The 13,045-nt window shown below is 56.3% G+C and overlaps 1 protein-coding gene across 4 annotated transcripts in view; it reads right to left on the reverse strand.

Moving 5' to 3' along the window:
• The window catches only part of ABR (ABR activator of RhoGEF and GTPase), a 199,510-nt gene that overhangs the window by 75,688 nt on the left and 110,777 nt on the right, over positions 1-13,045 (reverse strand). Inside the window, exon 1 of one of the 4 annotated variants that reach the window (XM_056126887.1) lies at positions 2,376-2,582. The exons of the other annotated variants lie outside the window; for them this stretch is intronic. Coding sequence (XP_055982862.1) covers positions 2,376-2,510 — 135 coding nt within the window. The 5' untranslated portion in view covers positions 2,511-2,582. Of the gene's footprint in view, positions 1-2,375; positions 2,583-13,045 lie in introns of those variants that run through there. 4 annotated transcript variants of the gene reach the window in all.

The following is a 13,045-nucleotide window of genomic DNA, read 5'->3' on the forward strand; positions in this document are numbered from 1 at the left end:
CTGACTCCTCAAAAGAGAGTCTGGGTGGGAAGATGCTCCCGTACTAGCTCTCGAGAGCACCACGACCATCTTCACAGCTGCCTCCTAGGAAGATGAAGCAGCTTGGAAATTACCCTGAAAACTGGATTGATTTATAGAACAGGCATTTGGACACACGCGCAGGAAACACAACTGCCGTTTAAGGTAAGTACTCCTGAAGTAAAGTAATAGCACAGAGAGAACTGCCTTGGATTCCGACCAGCTGCCAGGAACGGTCTTAGCACATGGGAGGGTGCCAAGACAGCGGACAGTCCCGGACAGCTCAGCCTCCAGAAAGGCCCCTGGACCACATGTGTGGCCACACACCCAGTCTAGCCCTGCCTCGGTGAGTAATGGCTTTTCCTTCAAATTTGGTGCCTCTTATGAGAATGCTTCTCATGGCCCCGAAGACTTTCTCTGGATATTCCGACTCCTGTGCACTCGCACTCTTGTCCAGAACTTGAAACTTTGTGAAAGGACCACTCCTCCCCAGTGCTGGGCAGAACGTGCTGAAGAATGCGAACACGCACACGGCGTTTGCTGAATCAATAAATGCTCTCATGTCCCCTCTCTGCAGACACCTGCTTCTCTTCCTCCCCTCCAGACCTTAAGCCTGCCCCCTCGAGGGAGGCAGTCTCCCGGTGCTGAGGCGAAAACAGGGTTGAGGAATTCAGCAACATTCTGGGAAAGGCCCTCTTGCCCCAAGCTCAGGACAACCCAGAACACCAAGGTGACAAGGCAGAGAGAAAGGGAGAAACTCAGAAAGAGCCGGGACAAGCTGACTTTTCAGAAGCGACTTAAGTCTGGGCGTTCTTAGAACACCTCTGAGAAGGGGCCTGGCCGGGGCCTGGTAGCCCCATCGTAGATCCCACAGAACGGCCCTCACCCCTGAATTCACCGAACACCTGCCATGCACCAAACATGGAGCTGTGAACAGCATGGGGACCACACGGGCCCTGCCCTCAGGACACACCAGAGGAGGGGTAGATCTGGAGTTCTGAGCAGAATACAGCGCGGGCTAAGACCCACGAGGAAGTTTCCAGACTCAGGGCAGAGCCATTGAACGCACTATGGGGAGACTTCTCAAAGATCCACGCACTCCACCCAACACCCCGCACAGCTCACAACTGGGGCGCTAGGCTGGGAAGGAGACCTGGTAAAAGCGCCTCACGGGCCCAGTGAGACACATGACTTGGGCCCTGGGCTCCAAGTCGCATCAAAAGAGAGCGCCAGGGGGTCATGCCAGCTGCACCAGCCTCCCTCTGCAGCTCCACCCCAGGCCTCCAGCTACTGCTCCACCCAGACTCCACACACATCGCCAGCGCCAGTCAGCTCCGTGGGTCTGCAGTCTATTTTTACTCCATTAGCGCCTCCTCAGGACCGGTGTAGTGAGGGGGCAGGGCTGTGATGCACCTCATGGGAGGAGCCGAGGGGCTCTTAGCAGCTTGGGGACAGGCCCTGACTACAGCCTGCTCGGGACCCCTCTCCTGGGATGCAGTGGGCTGTGGGCTCTGCTCCCCCTCCGGCTCGCCCTCCACCTGTACACCAGGGATGAGGCCGGCAAAAAGCGGAGGTCAGAGGGCTGCGGGGAAAGCAAGAAGCAGGGTGCTGTGCCAGGCAGCTCAGGGGGGGTGGGGAGGAACAGTGTAAGGGGGAGCCCTGCCCTGGGAAAGGGGCTCCGTGTCCCCATTCTCCTCCTGCTCTACTTTCAAGGCAAGTTCTGGGGCAGGAGGAGGGGGGACACTGAGGCCAAGAGCTGGTGGGGGGGGAGGGTGTTGTCAGCAGCCACATCCTGCCTGTGCCCACTTTGGGACAAGCCCCTCATCACAGGGTGCAACCTCCAAACGGTTACGGGACCCTGGTGGGGGGAGGGGCTGGTTCATTTCTCCTGCCGGGAGCCTCAGTGGCCCCGGGCTCCCCGCCCCCTCCCAGCCCAGATTCATGCAGTCCTTCCTCACTCTCCGGCTAGGGAGGCGGCCCCCTGGGCCCCAACTTCAGGAGAGCACTTAGCCCGGCCGTTGCCATGGAAACAATGAATTATTGCCTCCCGGTTCGAGTCAGCCAGCTTCCCCCCGGGGGCCGCAGGCTCCCACCACTCCGTGCCCACCGGGTGACTCATGTCCCTGCCCGAGAGAGCGAGCGAGCCCCGGGCGGGCACAGCTGGCCGGGGACGAGGCGGCAGCCACTCCCCCCACGGCCAGCTGGTGCCGGGGCAGGCGGCCCGCTGCCCGCCCGCACCTCTCCCCACCCGGCCCCCTCCCGCGGCGCCCCTGCGCTGGGGGTCCGCCCGCGCGCGCGCGCGCGCACGCGCACGGCCCCCGCCCCCGCCCGGCACCCAGGGCGTGTCACCGTCCCACCTTCACGGCCACCAAGAAGGGGGACCCTGAGCCGGGGCTGGTCGGGGTTCCCAGCTCGCACTCCTCCAGGAGAAACACATCTTCATCCTCCAGCACCTTGTCCAGAAAGCCTATGGCCTCCTCTTCCTCCTCCATGGCAGCGGGCGGCGCAGGGCAAACAGGAAGCCGGGCGGCGGGCGGCGGGGAGGGCGCGCCGGGCAGGCCTACACCCGCACGCCGGCCTCCCCGGGCCCCGCGCGCGCGGGGGAGCGCCCCATGCCCGGCCCGGCCGAGCGCGCCGCCGCACCCGCGCGCCCCTCGGCCGCTCGCGTCGGCCGCGCAGGCAGGAAATGCGCGCCAGGACGGGCGAGGTGGAGCCGAGCCCTGTGCCGTGCGGTCACCGGCCGGCGGCGGCGCGTGCGGCGCGGGGAGGGGCCAGGCGGCCGGGCGCAGGGGGGTCGGCCCCCGCCACGCCGCCTTATTTACAGCCCGAGACCCCGCGCGCCCGCCGCAGGGGGCGGAGCCGCCGCCGCCGCCCGCGCCCCTGCTCGGCCCGGCCCGCGGGCGCTGACACCTGGGCACCGGGGTGCCCCGGGGGGACTGGGGAGAAACCGCCTCTCGGCCCCACGGCGCCGGGTGCATTGGCGGCCGCGGCCAGCACCAGCCCCGGGGGACGGCCAGGGCCCCCAAAAGCCCCCTCGCACTCTCCGGGTGCCGCCAGGCCGCCTTCTCCTAACAAGGGGACCTGGGCCCCATGCGGCCCAGCCTTTCCCAGAGCCGGGGCCACGTTGACCCTGCCCAGTCCCCTCCGGCTCGTTCTGGATTTCTTCAAGGTGCCTGAGACTAATTCACCCCAGCCTCACCTGACGGCCCCCACCCCAGTCCTGACCCCCGAGATGTGCGTAGATGGAAATGTACTCCCGGGAAGGGAGTTAGGGGCAGCGCCCCACAACAGCGGCCATACAACACCAGGGGTAAAGTGGCCACTGCAGGTGACATCGGTGAAGTAAACCCCATAGGGCTGGATGAACTGAAGAAACGCCTCCCGGCTCCCGGAGGACTTCCAGTAGCCCCATCTCAAGGAGAAGCCGGGATTCGATTCTTCAGCGAAATCTCTCGGTGTGAAAGGGCCGGCAAAGGCCTTCCATTAACAAGCAAAACAAACACGGCAAGTGAGTCCTCACAGTGATGAGCTGGGCCCAGAAGCCCAGATGAGCTGTTGCCGGACTCTGCCTCTGGGAACTTGGGGAGTTAGAGGGGCATTGTCCTTGAGTGCCCCCTTTATCCTACTGCTTCATGGGGACACCTTGGAGTCAATATCAGATTCACATCCTCCCCCCCAACTCACCACTCAGATGGTACTCGGTGCAGCAACCAGGCAGATCAAGTGAAAATGAGAATCTGCCGGGTGAGTCCCAAAGCCTGAGTCCCCCTCAAGCAAATCCCCATGAACACACCCCAACCCCTGGCCAGGAATCATCTCTTCCAGCCCCCCAATATTCCAGAAGCTTCCTATTTTCTCTTTATATTCTCTCTATTCTCTCTCTCTCTCTCTATTCTCTCTAGTATCTATTCTCTCTCTTCTCTCTCTCCCTGGGGTCAACCGTTGTGTCTCTTGAAGACACAACTTGGAGTGGCCTGGCTGGTGCCAGCCATGTGTCACTTCCCGTCAGGTGTGAGGAGTGTTGAGGATGAGGCAGTAAGTTAAAGGAGAACGGATCCCAACCTTCTGATCCCAACCTGCCTGTCCCCCACCCTAAGTCTGTGGAGGCTCTGAGCTTGTAATGGGGTCCCTGGCTTTCCTGTCAGTGCAGCTATCAGTGACCTGTCACCACTGCAGTGAGTCATCTGGGGTCCCAGGGCAAATGGGCCATGATCAGGGACTTCCCCGACCAGATCCCAGAGTCCCTCCCCATGCCATACCCACCCTCTCCCTGGGCTCCCGGTTTTTCCCCTCTCCCGCCCTGGCTGAGCTATAAATAGGCTGGCACATCTGAAGGGCCCTTTCAGCCACAATTCCTCATTTGGTTTGGGTGGGAGAGGCTGTTTCCAGGGCTTGGGAACAACCAGGCCTGGCATTCCCCAGGGTATAAGTTTGCCAGCCCAGGGCTCAGTGCCACCAGTTTCCATCTCTTGCTCTGCAGCATGGCATGGACCACCTGCACCCGGTCAGATAAGCTGGCAGCATGGACACCGAAGGATGCCCCTTCCCCCCCCCCACCCAAAGTCTCCTGAGGTGCCACTTTTCCCACAAACCCTGAACCCTATCACAAAACTGCTCTCTGAGGCTCCAAGGCCTGCCTACCCTAGCCCCAGCCAGCACTGCTGGCTGGAAATCCCAGTGAGTAACCAGAATGCCCTTCTATCGCCACCAGACACAGAGTCGCCACTCAGAGGCTCTGGCTCTTCCCCCTGGAGGGGAAGTGATTCACACATCCCACAGTGCTCATCCCCTTCCCCCTCCCAACGCCCCCAGTCAGAGCTGGTCCTGAGCTTCCTCCCTGTGGCCTGCACCCGCCCTAAACCAGCCCCTCTTCTCCGCCTCCTCACCAGAGCAGCAGCCCGTCACCCAGGCAAGAGGCCTCCCTCTCCTCCTTGGCCTTCAAGAGCTGGGCTTCCTCCCATCCACTGGCTCCCAGGACCATACCAATGTGGCCACTGACCACGCTGACCACCCTTCTTCCTCCTCCACATGCAGGCCCCCACCCAGGATCCTCAGAGAACTCTTCCTGTCTCACTCCTAGGCCACGGAATCTCATCACCAAAGGCGATGCCAGCATCTTTGCTGAGCTCCAAGTGGTGCTGCCAGCTAGGCCTCTTCTCTTTTTTAACCTATTTTTGGGGGGAGTGGGCTCCCCAGCAATGCTAGGGGCCACCACTATACCCAGTGGTTTCTCAGGAGGTCATGTGGTAGCAGGAATGGCTTTGGGCACACAGGCCATGCAAGCACTCCAACCCTCTGCACTATCTCCCTCGCCGTAAGACCACCTGCGGGGAAGTCTCACGCACAGCCCCTGAGCTCTGCACACTCAGGCCCCAGTGGTCCCTCACTCTCCCCCAGCCCAGTTTCCCCTTCGGGTGCCTCCACTTCTCTTGGCAGGCCTGTGACTTGTACCTCAGGCCCCACATCCCTTTACCAACTTCTTCCTTCCTTTCTTCTTCCGAACCCACCACCCTCACCAAGCTTTGCGGCACCTGGGGAACGCCCCTGTGGGGTAAAATTCCATTGACTCCTGCCTGGGCCTGCCCACTGGACTGTTGGGCACTTGGTTCATTCATACCCTGAGATGGAAACCCAGGAAACCTAGAGCATTCTCCACCTACAGGGGACTCAGGCCCCTAGATCAACACAGAGATCAACACAGGATAAAGGCCCTCACTGGCATGAAAGGAAACCTGTCATGGGAGAGAGAGGTCTCTCAGCAGCTTATTGAAAAGGGAAAGACTTTCCAGGTAGGAGAGGAAGGGCAGAAAGGGAACGGTCTGTAAGGAGCCCGGGGAGCCCAGTTGGAGGGCAGAAGGGAAAGGAGGCAGGGGGTGGGTTTGGAGACGTGGGCTGGAGCTGCCCCTGTGGAGGGGAACAGACTCCCCCACCGGCAAGAGGTGTGAACTGAGATTTCTGACACTCATCATCACACCCACGCTCTCCAAGACAGCAGCAGGGCTACCTCCCCGCAGTGGCTGGGTCCTGTGGCTTAACCAGGCTTGGCTCTCTCCACTGGCTGCCTCATACTCACCTCCTTCCTTTGCCTACTCAATCAACAAGTCCTTACTCTTGCCAGAACGGGCACACCCAGAACGCAGCCACCAACCGTTTCAGCCTCGGGTCCATTGTGAGCCCAAACAGTGGTGGGGCTGCGCACAAGGGCAGGGTCACCGGGCAGAGGTACAATTCTTTCGGAAAGGACAACACAGAAACATCAATTGTGAACTTAAATGTCCACATCCTGTCTCAGCAACTCTAGAACCAGCCTGAAGGTCCCCCGCCGCTGCCCCCCTGGGATTGAAGCCAGGGTCTCAGGCATGCAAGTCTTGGCTATAGCCCCAGCCCCAAAATATATTTAAGAAGGGATAGGCAGGAGGGGGGAGGGGTGGGCAGGAGATGCTTGCCTTGCATGCACCTGACCCAGGTTCAAATCCCTGGCATCTTGTTGGGACATTGTATAACTGAAACCCAATCATAAGCAACTTTGTAACTGTGTACCAAATGTATCAATTAACAACAACAACAACAAAAAAACCCTGGCAACACATAAGATTTACAAGCCAAGAGTAGTAGCATCTGAGCATTATAAGGTATAGTCCAAAAACCAGAGAGAAAAAGTGGGATGTTGAGGGCCAGAGAAATAGACAAGGGTTAAGGCATCCTATATTGTCCCTTGAGCCCCAGCAGGAGTGATTCCTGAGCACCCTTGGGTGTGGCCCCAAAAAACAAACAAAGAAGAGAAGATGATTGGTCATTAGCCACCCACCGCCACATACAGTCATGAAGAAGAGTGAGAGTGCTCTTCAATCACTGATATGGATGGTGTCCAAGACTTACTAAAGTAAAATAACAGGAACAAAGAGCCTAACCGTGCCAACAGAGTACCAACACCAACATACCAACAGTCACAGTACCAGCACACCCGGCACAAGAGTATACCGACACTCTTGGTACTAACAGTACCAAGAGTAGGCTCACTTAAATGTAATCACATGGAAAGAGAAGGTGAAACATATGCCAGTTCTGAACAGAAGTTCTCGTTGGAGGTTATGTATTTCTGTGATGTTAAATGTTTCTGGTGATGCAATCAGCAAAAACAAAGAAGTTGAAGGAAGAAGTGTGGTCAGTGCAGAGATTGGGAAAGTCCTGCCAGCTCTGCAGCACTGGGAGACGCCTTGGAGACTGGGGGTGGGGGGAGGGGATCCTGGAAGAGGTGAGAATCTAACTCCTAGCTAAGAACATGCCCCTGGGCGCTGGGGAACAGACAGGTCTATGTGAGGCGTAACAAAGTACATAAACCTGGGTGGTGGCTGTTTATTCATTCAACCGGCCCTAACCAGCACCTCTTTGGTGCCAGCACTGAGAGAGGCATCAGAGTTTGCCATGGGAAAACAATGTTACAAACTGGCCAATGAACCCGACCAACGCCCCCTGCTGGAGCTGACACTCTCCTTGGGGGAAGGGCTGGCCATGCGAATGCCAATGAGGTGGGCAGGGGTGAAGTGGGAAGATTAGGAGGAGGGGGGGTGGGAAGATCAGGCTGGAGGGATGGGGGTGCCCAGGGCAGCTTTACTGTCAGGACAAAGGGAAGAACTTGCAGTGATACACTGGATCATTCCACAGCTCATCACTCTCTCTGACTCCAGATTCCCCAAAAATATGCTCACTGGTGCCCACCAGGAAGTCACCAGTTGGCCCAAACTCTGAGAGTGGCGTCCTTGCAGATGACACAACCAGATCAGACAGTCCAGAGCCGTCTCTGCTGCTCATCATCCCCTCACAAAAAGGCCAGGCACGCACTCACCTCCAGGCTTTGTCCTCAGTTTAAAGCCTCCTCTCCCTCTTTGCTGCCTATCCCTGGTCCCCCAGATTGATTGGCAAAACTTCTGTGATTGTTGTTTGTGGGCCACACCCCGCGATGCTCAGGGATTACCCCTGGCTCTGCACTCAGGAATTACTCCAGGTGGTGCACTGGGGACCATATGGGATACTGAGGGTCGAACCTAGGTTGGCCACATGCAAGGCAAACACCCTACCCAGTATATTATGGTTCTGGCCACTGATATTACTTTTAAAAAGACCTAATGGCTGGTCAAAGGCAAACACCCTAATTGCTGTGCTATTTCTCAGGCCCTGATTGGTAGAAAATTTTACCCCACTTCCAGATTTTTCTGGAGCTCAGCGGACTGTGGCCAGTGAGAACTGACCCTAAAAAGCCAGTGTGGAGGGCAGGTCATTCCAGATGCAGATAGAATCAGGTTCATCATTTTCCTAATGGCCGTCCCTCTCCATCACTGCCTTTCCTTTTTCTAGAGCAGAAGTCACAGTAGAAACTCTCCACAAGGTTTAATTATGCAAAGCAAATCTATAAGCCAGCACATGGCATTTATCTATACAGTGAAAGAGATTAAAAACAAAAGTTCCCTGAATTCTAGGTGTGAACTCAGCTCTGCTTCTTGCAGGCTGTGTGACCTTAGGCAAGGGATTTAGAGTCCCTGAGTCTCAGTTTGCTCATCTGTAAAATGGGAAGAATTAGAACACCAGTCCTGGGTCTCTGGCAGTCAGTATAGTGCGCAGTGTCTGCCATATGTTAAGCCCTTGGCAGACACTTTCTCGTTGGTGGTGGCAGTGGACACTGGGAATAGATATGGCAGAGCCCAGCCTGCATCCCGCCACCCCCCCCCCCCGCCAACCTCTTCCAAGTAGCCCAATGCCCCAGCCATCCCAGACCATTCTTTTCTCAAACCTCCAGATATTTTCCCCCCATTGTCAAACTTATACTGCCCCCTTTATCTAGAGCAGCAATTCCCAAACTTCTTTGACCTACTTCCCGTTTTTTAGAAAAAAGTAAAAAATCACTCAGTGTACCCACTTCTATATAAAGAAAGCAGTTTCTTTAAACAAAACAACAGAAAGTGTTCCCCAGATGCACCTGAGGTTACTACACTCCCTGAACTTTTCAGCACAATCCCCCGGGGGGCAGAATTACCCTGTTCTAGAATATTCTCTGGTTGCTACTCAGGCAGAATACTCCTTACTTTCTGAGACTTACCCTGTCCATGATCTTCTTGAGTTCTCCACTTTAGTGCTCTCCTCTCTCTACCTCCCTCCCTCCCTCCTACCCTCCGTTCCTCCCTCCCTCCCTCTCTCTCTCGCCCTCCCTCCCCCCTCCCTCTCTCTCTCACAGAACATACACACTCTTGGTGTACTGGACATCACACAAGTCATAAGTAACCTCAAAATAGAGTGTAGGGTATGTGGAAGAAGTAACTCATGCTAATTCCTCACACCACCCAAACAGTATGTAGTAAAAGGTGGAAAAGTGGGTATACAGAAAATACCCGGGGAATGAAAATGACTCCTGAAAGTTTACAAGACATTTCCCAAGATAAAGGATCAGGCTCAGTGAATGGTTCCTATGAAAACTGGCCATAATGGGGCTACAGCGATAGTATAGCAGGTAGGGCACTTGATTTGGACCTGACTGACCCAAATCCAACCCCCCAGTATTCTGTATGGTCCCCCAAGCACCACCAGAACTAATTTCTGAGTCAGGAGTGACCCCTGAGCATCGCAGGATATGGCCTAAAAACCACAGGGAAAAAGAAAAAAGAAAACTAGTCATAAGATGTTGGCTACTTGAGGGCTTTGGGAACTCAGTTCTACTAAAAGGTAAAAGTAAAGGCCCTCCCGTTGATCGTCGATTTGCTCGAGCGGGCCCAGTAACGTCTCCATTGGAGACTTTATTGTTACTGTGTCTAATGAACAATTTTTCTGTCTCCTTCCTCACCACCCTCTGCTCATGTCCTGCCAAGGACAGGAAGATCATTATCTATCTTACTAGTGAACGTTTATATATATTTTGTTCTTTTATTTTGGGAAGGAAGATTGGGGCCACCCCCAGCAGTACTTAGGGGCTATTCTGGCTCTGTTCCCAGGAGGCACCCCGGTAGTGCTCAGGGGACCATATGCAGTGCCGGGGATCACGTGGGGTTAGTGGGGTGCAAAGCAGACAACTAAACCCCTGCACTGTCTTTCTGATCCCCAGTGAACAATTCAAACACTTGACCCATTCTTCTCAGGGCCTATGGATATGACTCTGTGCATCTCTCTGAGAACTCAGAGACAGAGTGCTCGCCGTGCAGGCTCCAGGCCACGAGTTCCACCCCAGGTTCTTCCACACATCACTGAGGTGTATTGTGTCTGTGGTTGAGGTTTGTGTGTGTGTGTGTGTGTGTGCGCGTGTGTATGTGTGTGTGTGTGGTTGTATATGGTGTGAGCTAAAGTGTGTGTATGGTGTAAGGTGTGTGGGGGATGTGTTCAGGGTGTGGTGTATGTGTGTTGTGTGTTGTATATGGTGTGAGGTGTGTGGGATGTGTGTTCAGGCTGTGGTTGTATGTGTGGTGTGATGGGTGTGTGGGGGGGAGTTGCATATGGTGTGAGGTATGTGGTGTGAGATGGGTGTGGGGTGTCTGTTCGGGTGTGTGTGTGTGAGACCACTCCCCAGTATTCACTGTGGTTAGCCATCCCCCTCCCGCTCAGCCCATGAAACCCACCAATAGTTGGTATCCAACAAGGTGGGCTTTGAGTAGGAAGGGGCACCAGCTGCAGGGGCCTGAGGAAAAAGCAGGGCAGAAGGGAGCCACCTGATCTGTCCCACCAAGCGGGCACTCCTCTTTGCCCTCCCCTTCCCCCTAAGCTTCCCACGGTGACCTGACAAGCAGGGGCTTCACCAGCAGGAACTGGAAATGCCGGGAGACAGGAAGTCAGCCTTCCCCCGGGTGGGTGCCAGAGAAGGGCGCCTTTTTGCTGTGGTTCAGGACACCGCATCCCTTCAGGACACGTTTGCTCCTTTCTTTCTTTATTTCTCTTTCTTTCTTTCTTTCTTTCTTTCTTTCTCTTTCTTTCTTTCTTCTTTTTTTTTTTTTTGTCTTTTCGGGTCACACCTGGCAATGCACAGGGGTTACTCCTGACTCTGCACTCAAGAATCACTCCTGGTGGTGCTCAGAGGACCATATGGGATGTTGGGAATCGAATCCGGGTCTGCCATGTGCAAAGCAAATGCCCTACCTGCTGTGCTATCGTTCCAGTCCGCACATATGGTCCTTTCTAGCTGAGGGACAGACTCTCCAGGAGACAAAGGCACACGTTTCTGGGCAGAGTGACAAGAACCTCGCTGTTCCCTCACTGGGGGGTGTGAATGTGAATCTATGAAGGAGCACAGGGAGAGTCAGCCTCTGCCCCTGGGGTTCGAATCTGTGGCCCCAGCCCTCAAGGCAATGGGAGCACTGGGTAGTGAGGAGCTTTCTTGACGCTGGTGGGGGGCAATTCTCCCCCTGCTGGTATGATTATGGGGGCGACTCCATGCACTCCCTCCCCTGTTCCTCCTGAGGCTTGGAGAACTCGAGGGCGAGGAAGGTGCGGGAGGGCTCACCTGTCTGGGCGCCCGTGCCGGCACTGAGCCGTGGAATCTGGGGGAAGCCCCATGGTACGGGGCGTCAGCACCCCGGGCAGGGTCTGAGCAGACAGGAGGCCCCACTGGTCAGGGACAACAGAGCCCAGACATGTGGAAGGGGGGACACAGAGTGGTCAGGGATGGTCAACCGTGGACGGGGGCCCAATTGGAACATGGTGCCCACTGCATCTGGTCCGTCTCCTCATTTCAGCCAGGAACCCACTGAGCCTCCATGTCATCAGCCCAGTGGGGTGATGCAGCGGCTGGAGGTGTGTGGAGGGTGTGAGCCCATTTTATTTCTTCCTCTTTGCTGTGAGACCTAAGTCCCAGAACAAAGGCAGATGGGGCTGGAGCTGTGGAGGGTCCTAGGCTCAGGACCCTTTGCCACTGCCAAGGCCGTCCCAGAGACAGACAGACCGCGGGCACAGAAGTACCCCTCCAGAAGGGGCCAGTGGGACTCCATGCCAGCACTTCCTTCACCTAGAAGCCACTCTGGGGTTTGCTTTGTTGGTTTGGGGGCCACACCCCAGGCTGCTCAGGGCCCACTCGACTCTGCGTTCCTGGCAGATTTAGGGGACCGTCTGCATGTCGGGGACCAAACACTAGCCAAGCCTTGCCTTATCTGCTGTACTCTCTCCAGTCCCAGGGATCACGGGTGGCAGGGTTCGATGGACCCTATGGGGTGCCAGGGATCGAACCCAGGTCAGCCATGTGCAAGGTGAGTGCCTTACCCCCTGCACCATCTCTCCAACCCCTGAGTTTTTCAGCCTCCAATCCCAGACCCAGGCCCCCAGAGAAGCGGAGCACAGAGTGGAGGGGTCAGTCACCTGAGGTTGTGCCCCCGCCAGTCCTCCCCCCGGTCATCCAACGCTACTTGGTTTGATTTTACAAACACCCAGTGAGCATCCTTAGGTGTCAGGGAGCTGCGGGACGGGGGCTAAAGATGAATAAATAGCAGGGATCAAGGCTCCCTGACCCCCAGGGCTGATGGACCCCACAAGTAACTGTAATCTTCCCGAACAACAAAGGGCTCACACAGCAGCTGCCCACAAACAACACTCGAGGGAGGTGGTGCAGGCACACACCTGGCCCGAAAGCCTGGGTCGGAAGCCCCTCACCCCCCAGCCCGACAGAAACAAGGAGGAGGAGAACTCCTCCTTCAGCAGGAAGCTTGGCAGTTCTAGGGGTGAGGGGGTGTTAGGGAACACTAGGGCAGTGAGGGAGCTTCGGGGGCTCTGGGGAGGGGGACAGGTGTTGGAGCAACATACGCCTGAAAATCAATCATAAACATCTCTGTAACTTTGTAATTCAATACATAAAGAGAAACAGGGGCTGGAGCGATAGTACAGCGGGTAGGGCGTTTGCCTTGCATGCGGCTGACCCGGGTTCGATCCCCAGCATCCCGTATGGTCCCCCCAAGCACCGCCAGGAGTGATTCTTGAGTACAGAGCCAAGAGTAACCCCTGAGCATCGCTGGGTGTGACCCAAAAAGAAAAATAAATAAATACATACATAAATAGAAACAAAGCC

This window comes from Sorex fumeus, unplaced genomic scaffold, assembly GCF_029834395.1.
Source record: "Sorex fumeus unplaced genomic scaffold, SorFum_2.1 ptg000063l, whole genome shotgun sequence".
Classification (NCBI taxonomy): Eukaryota; Metazoa; Chordata; class Mammalia; order Eulipotyphla; family Soricidae; genus Sorex; species Sorex fumeus.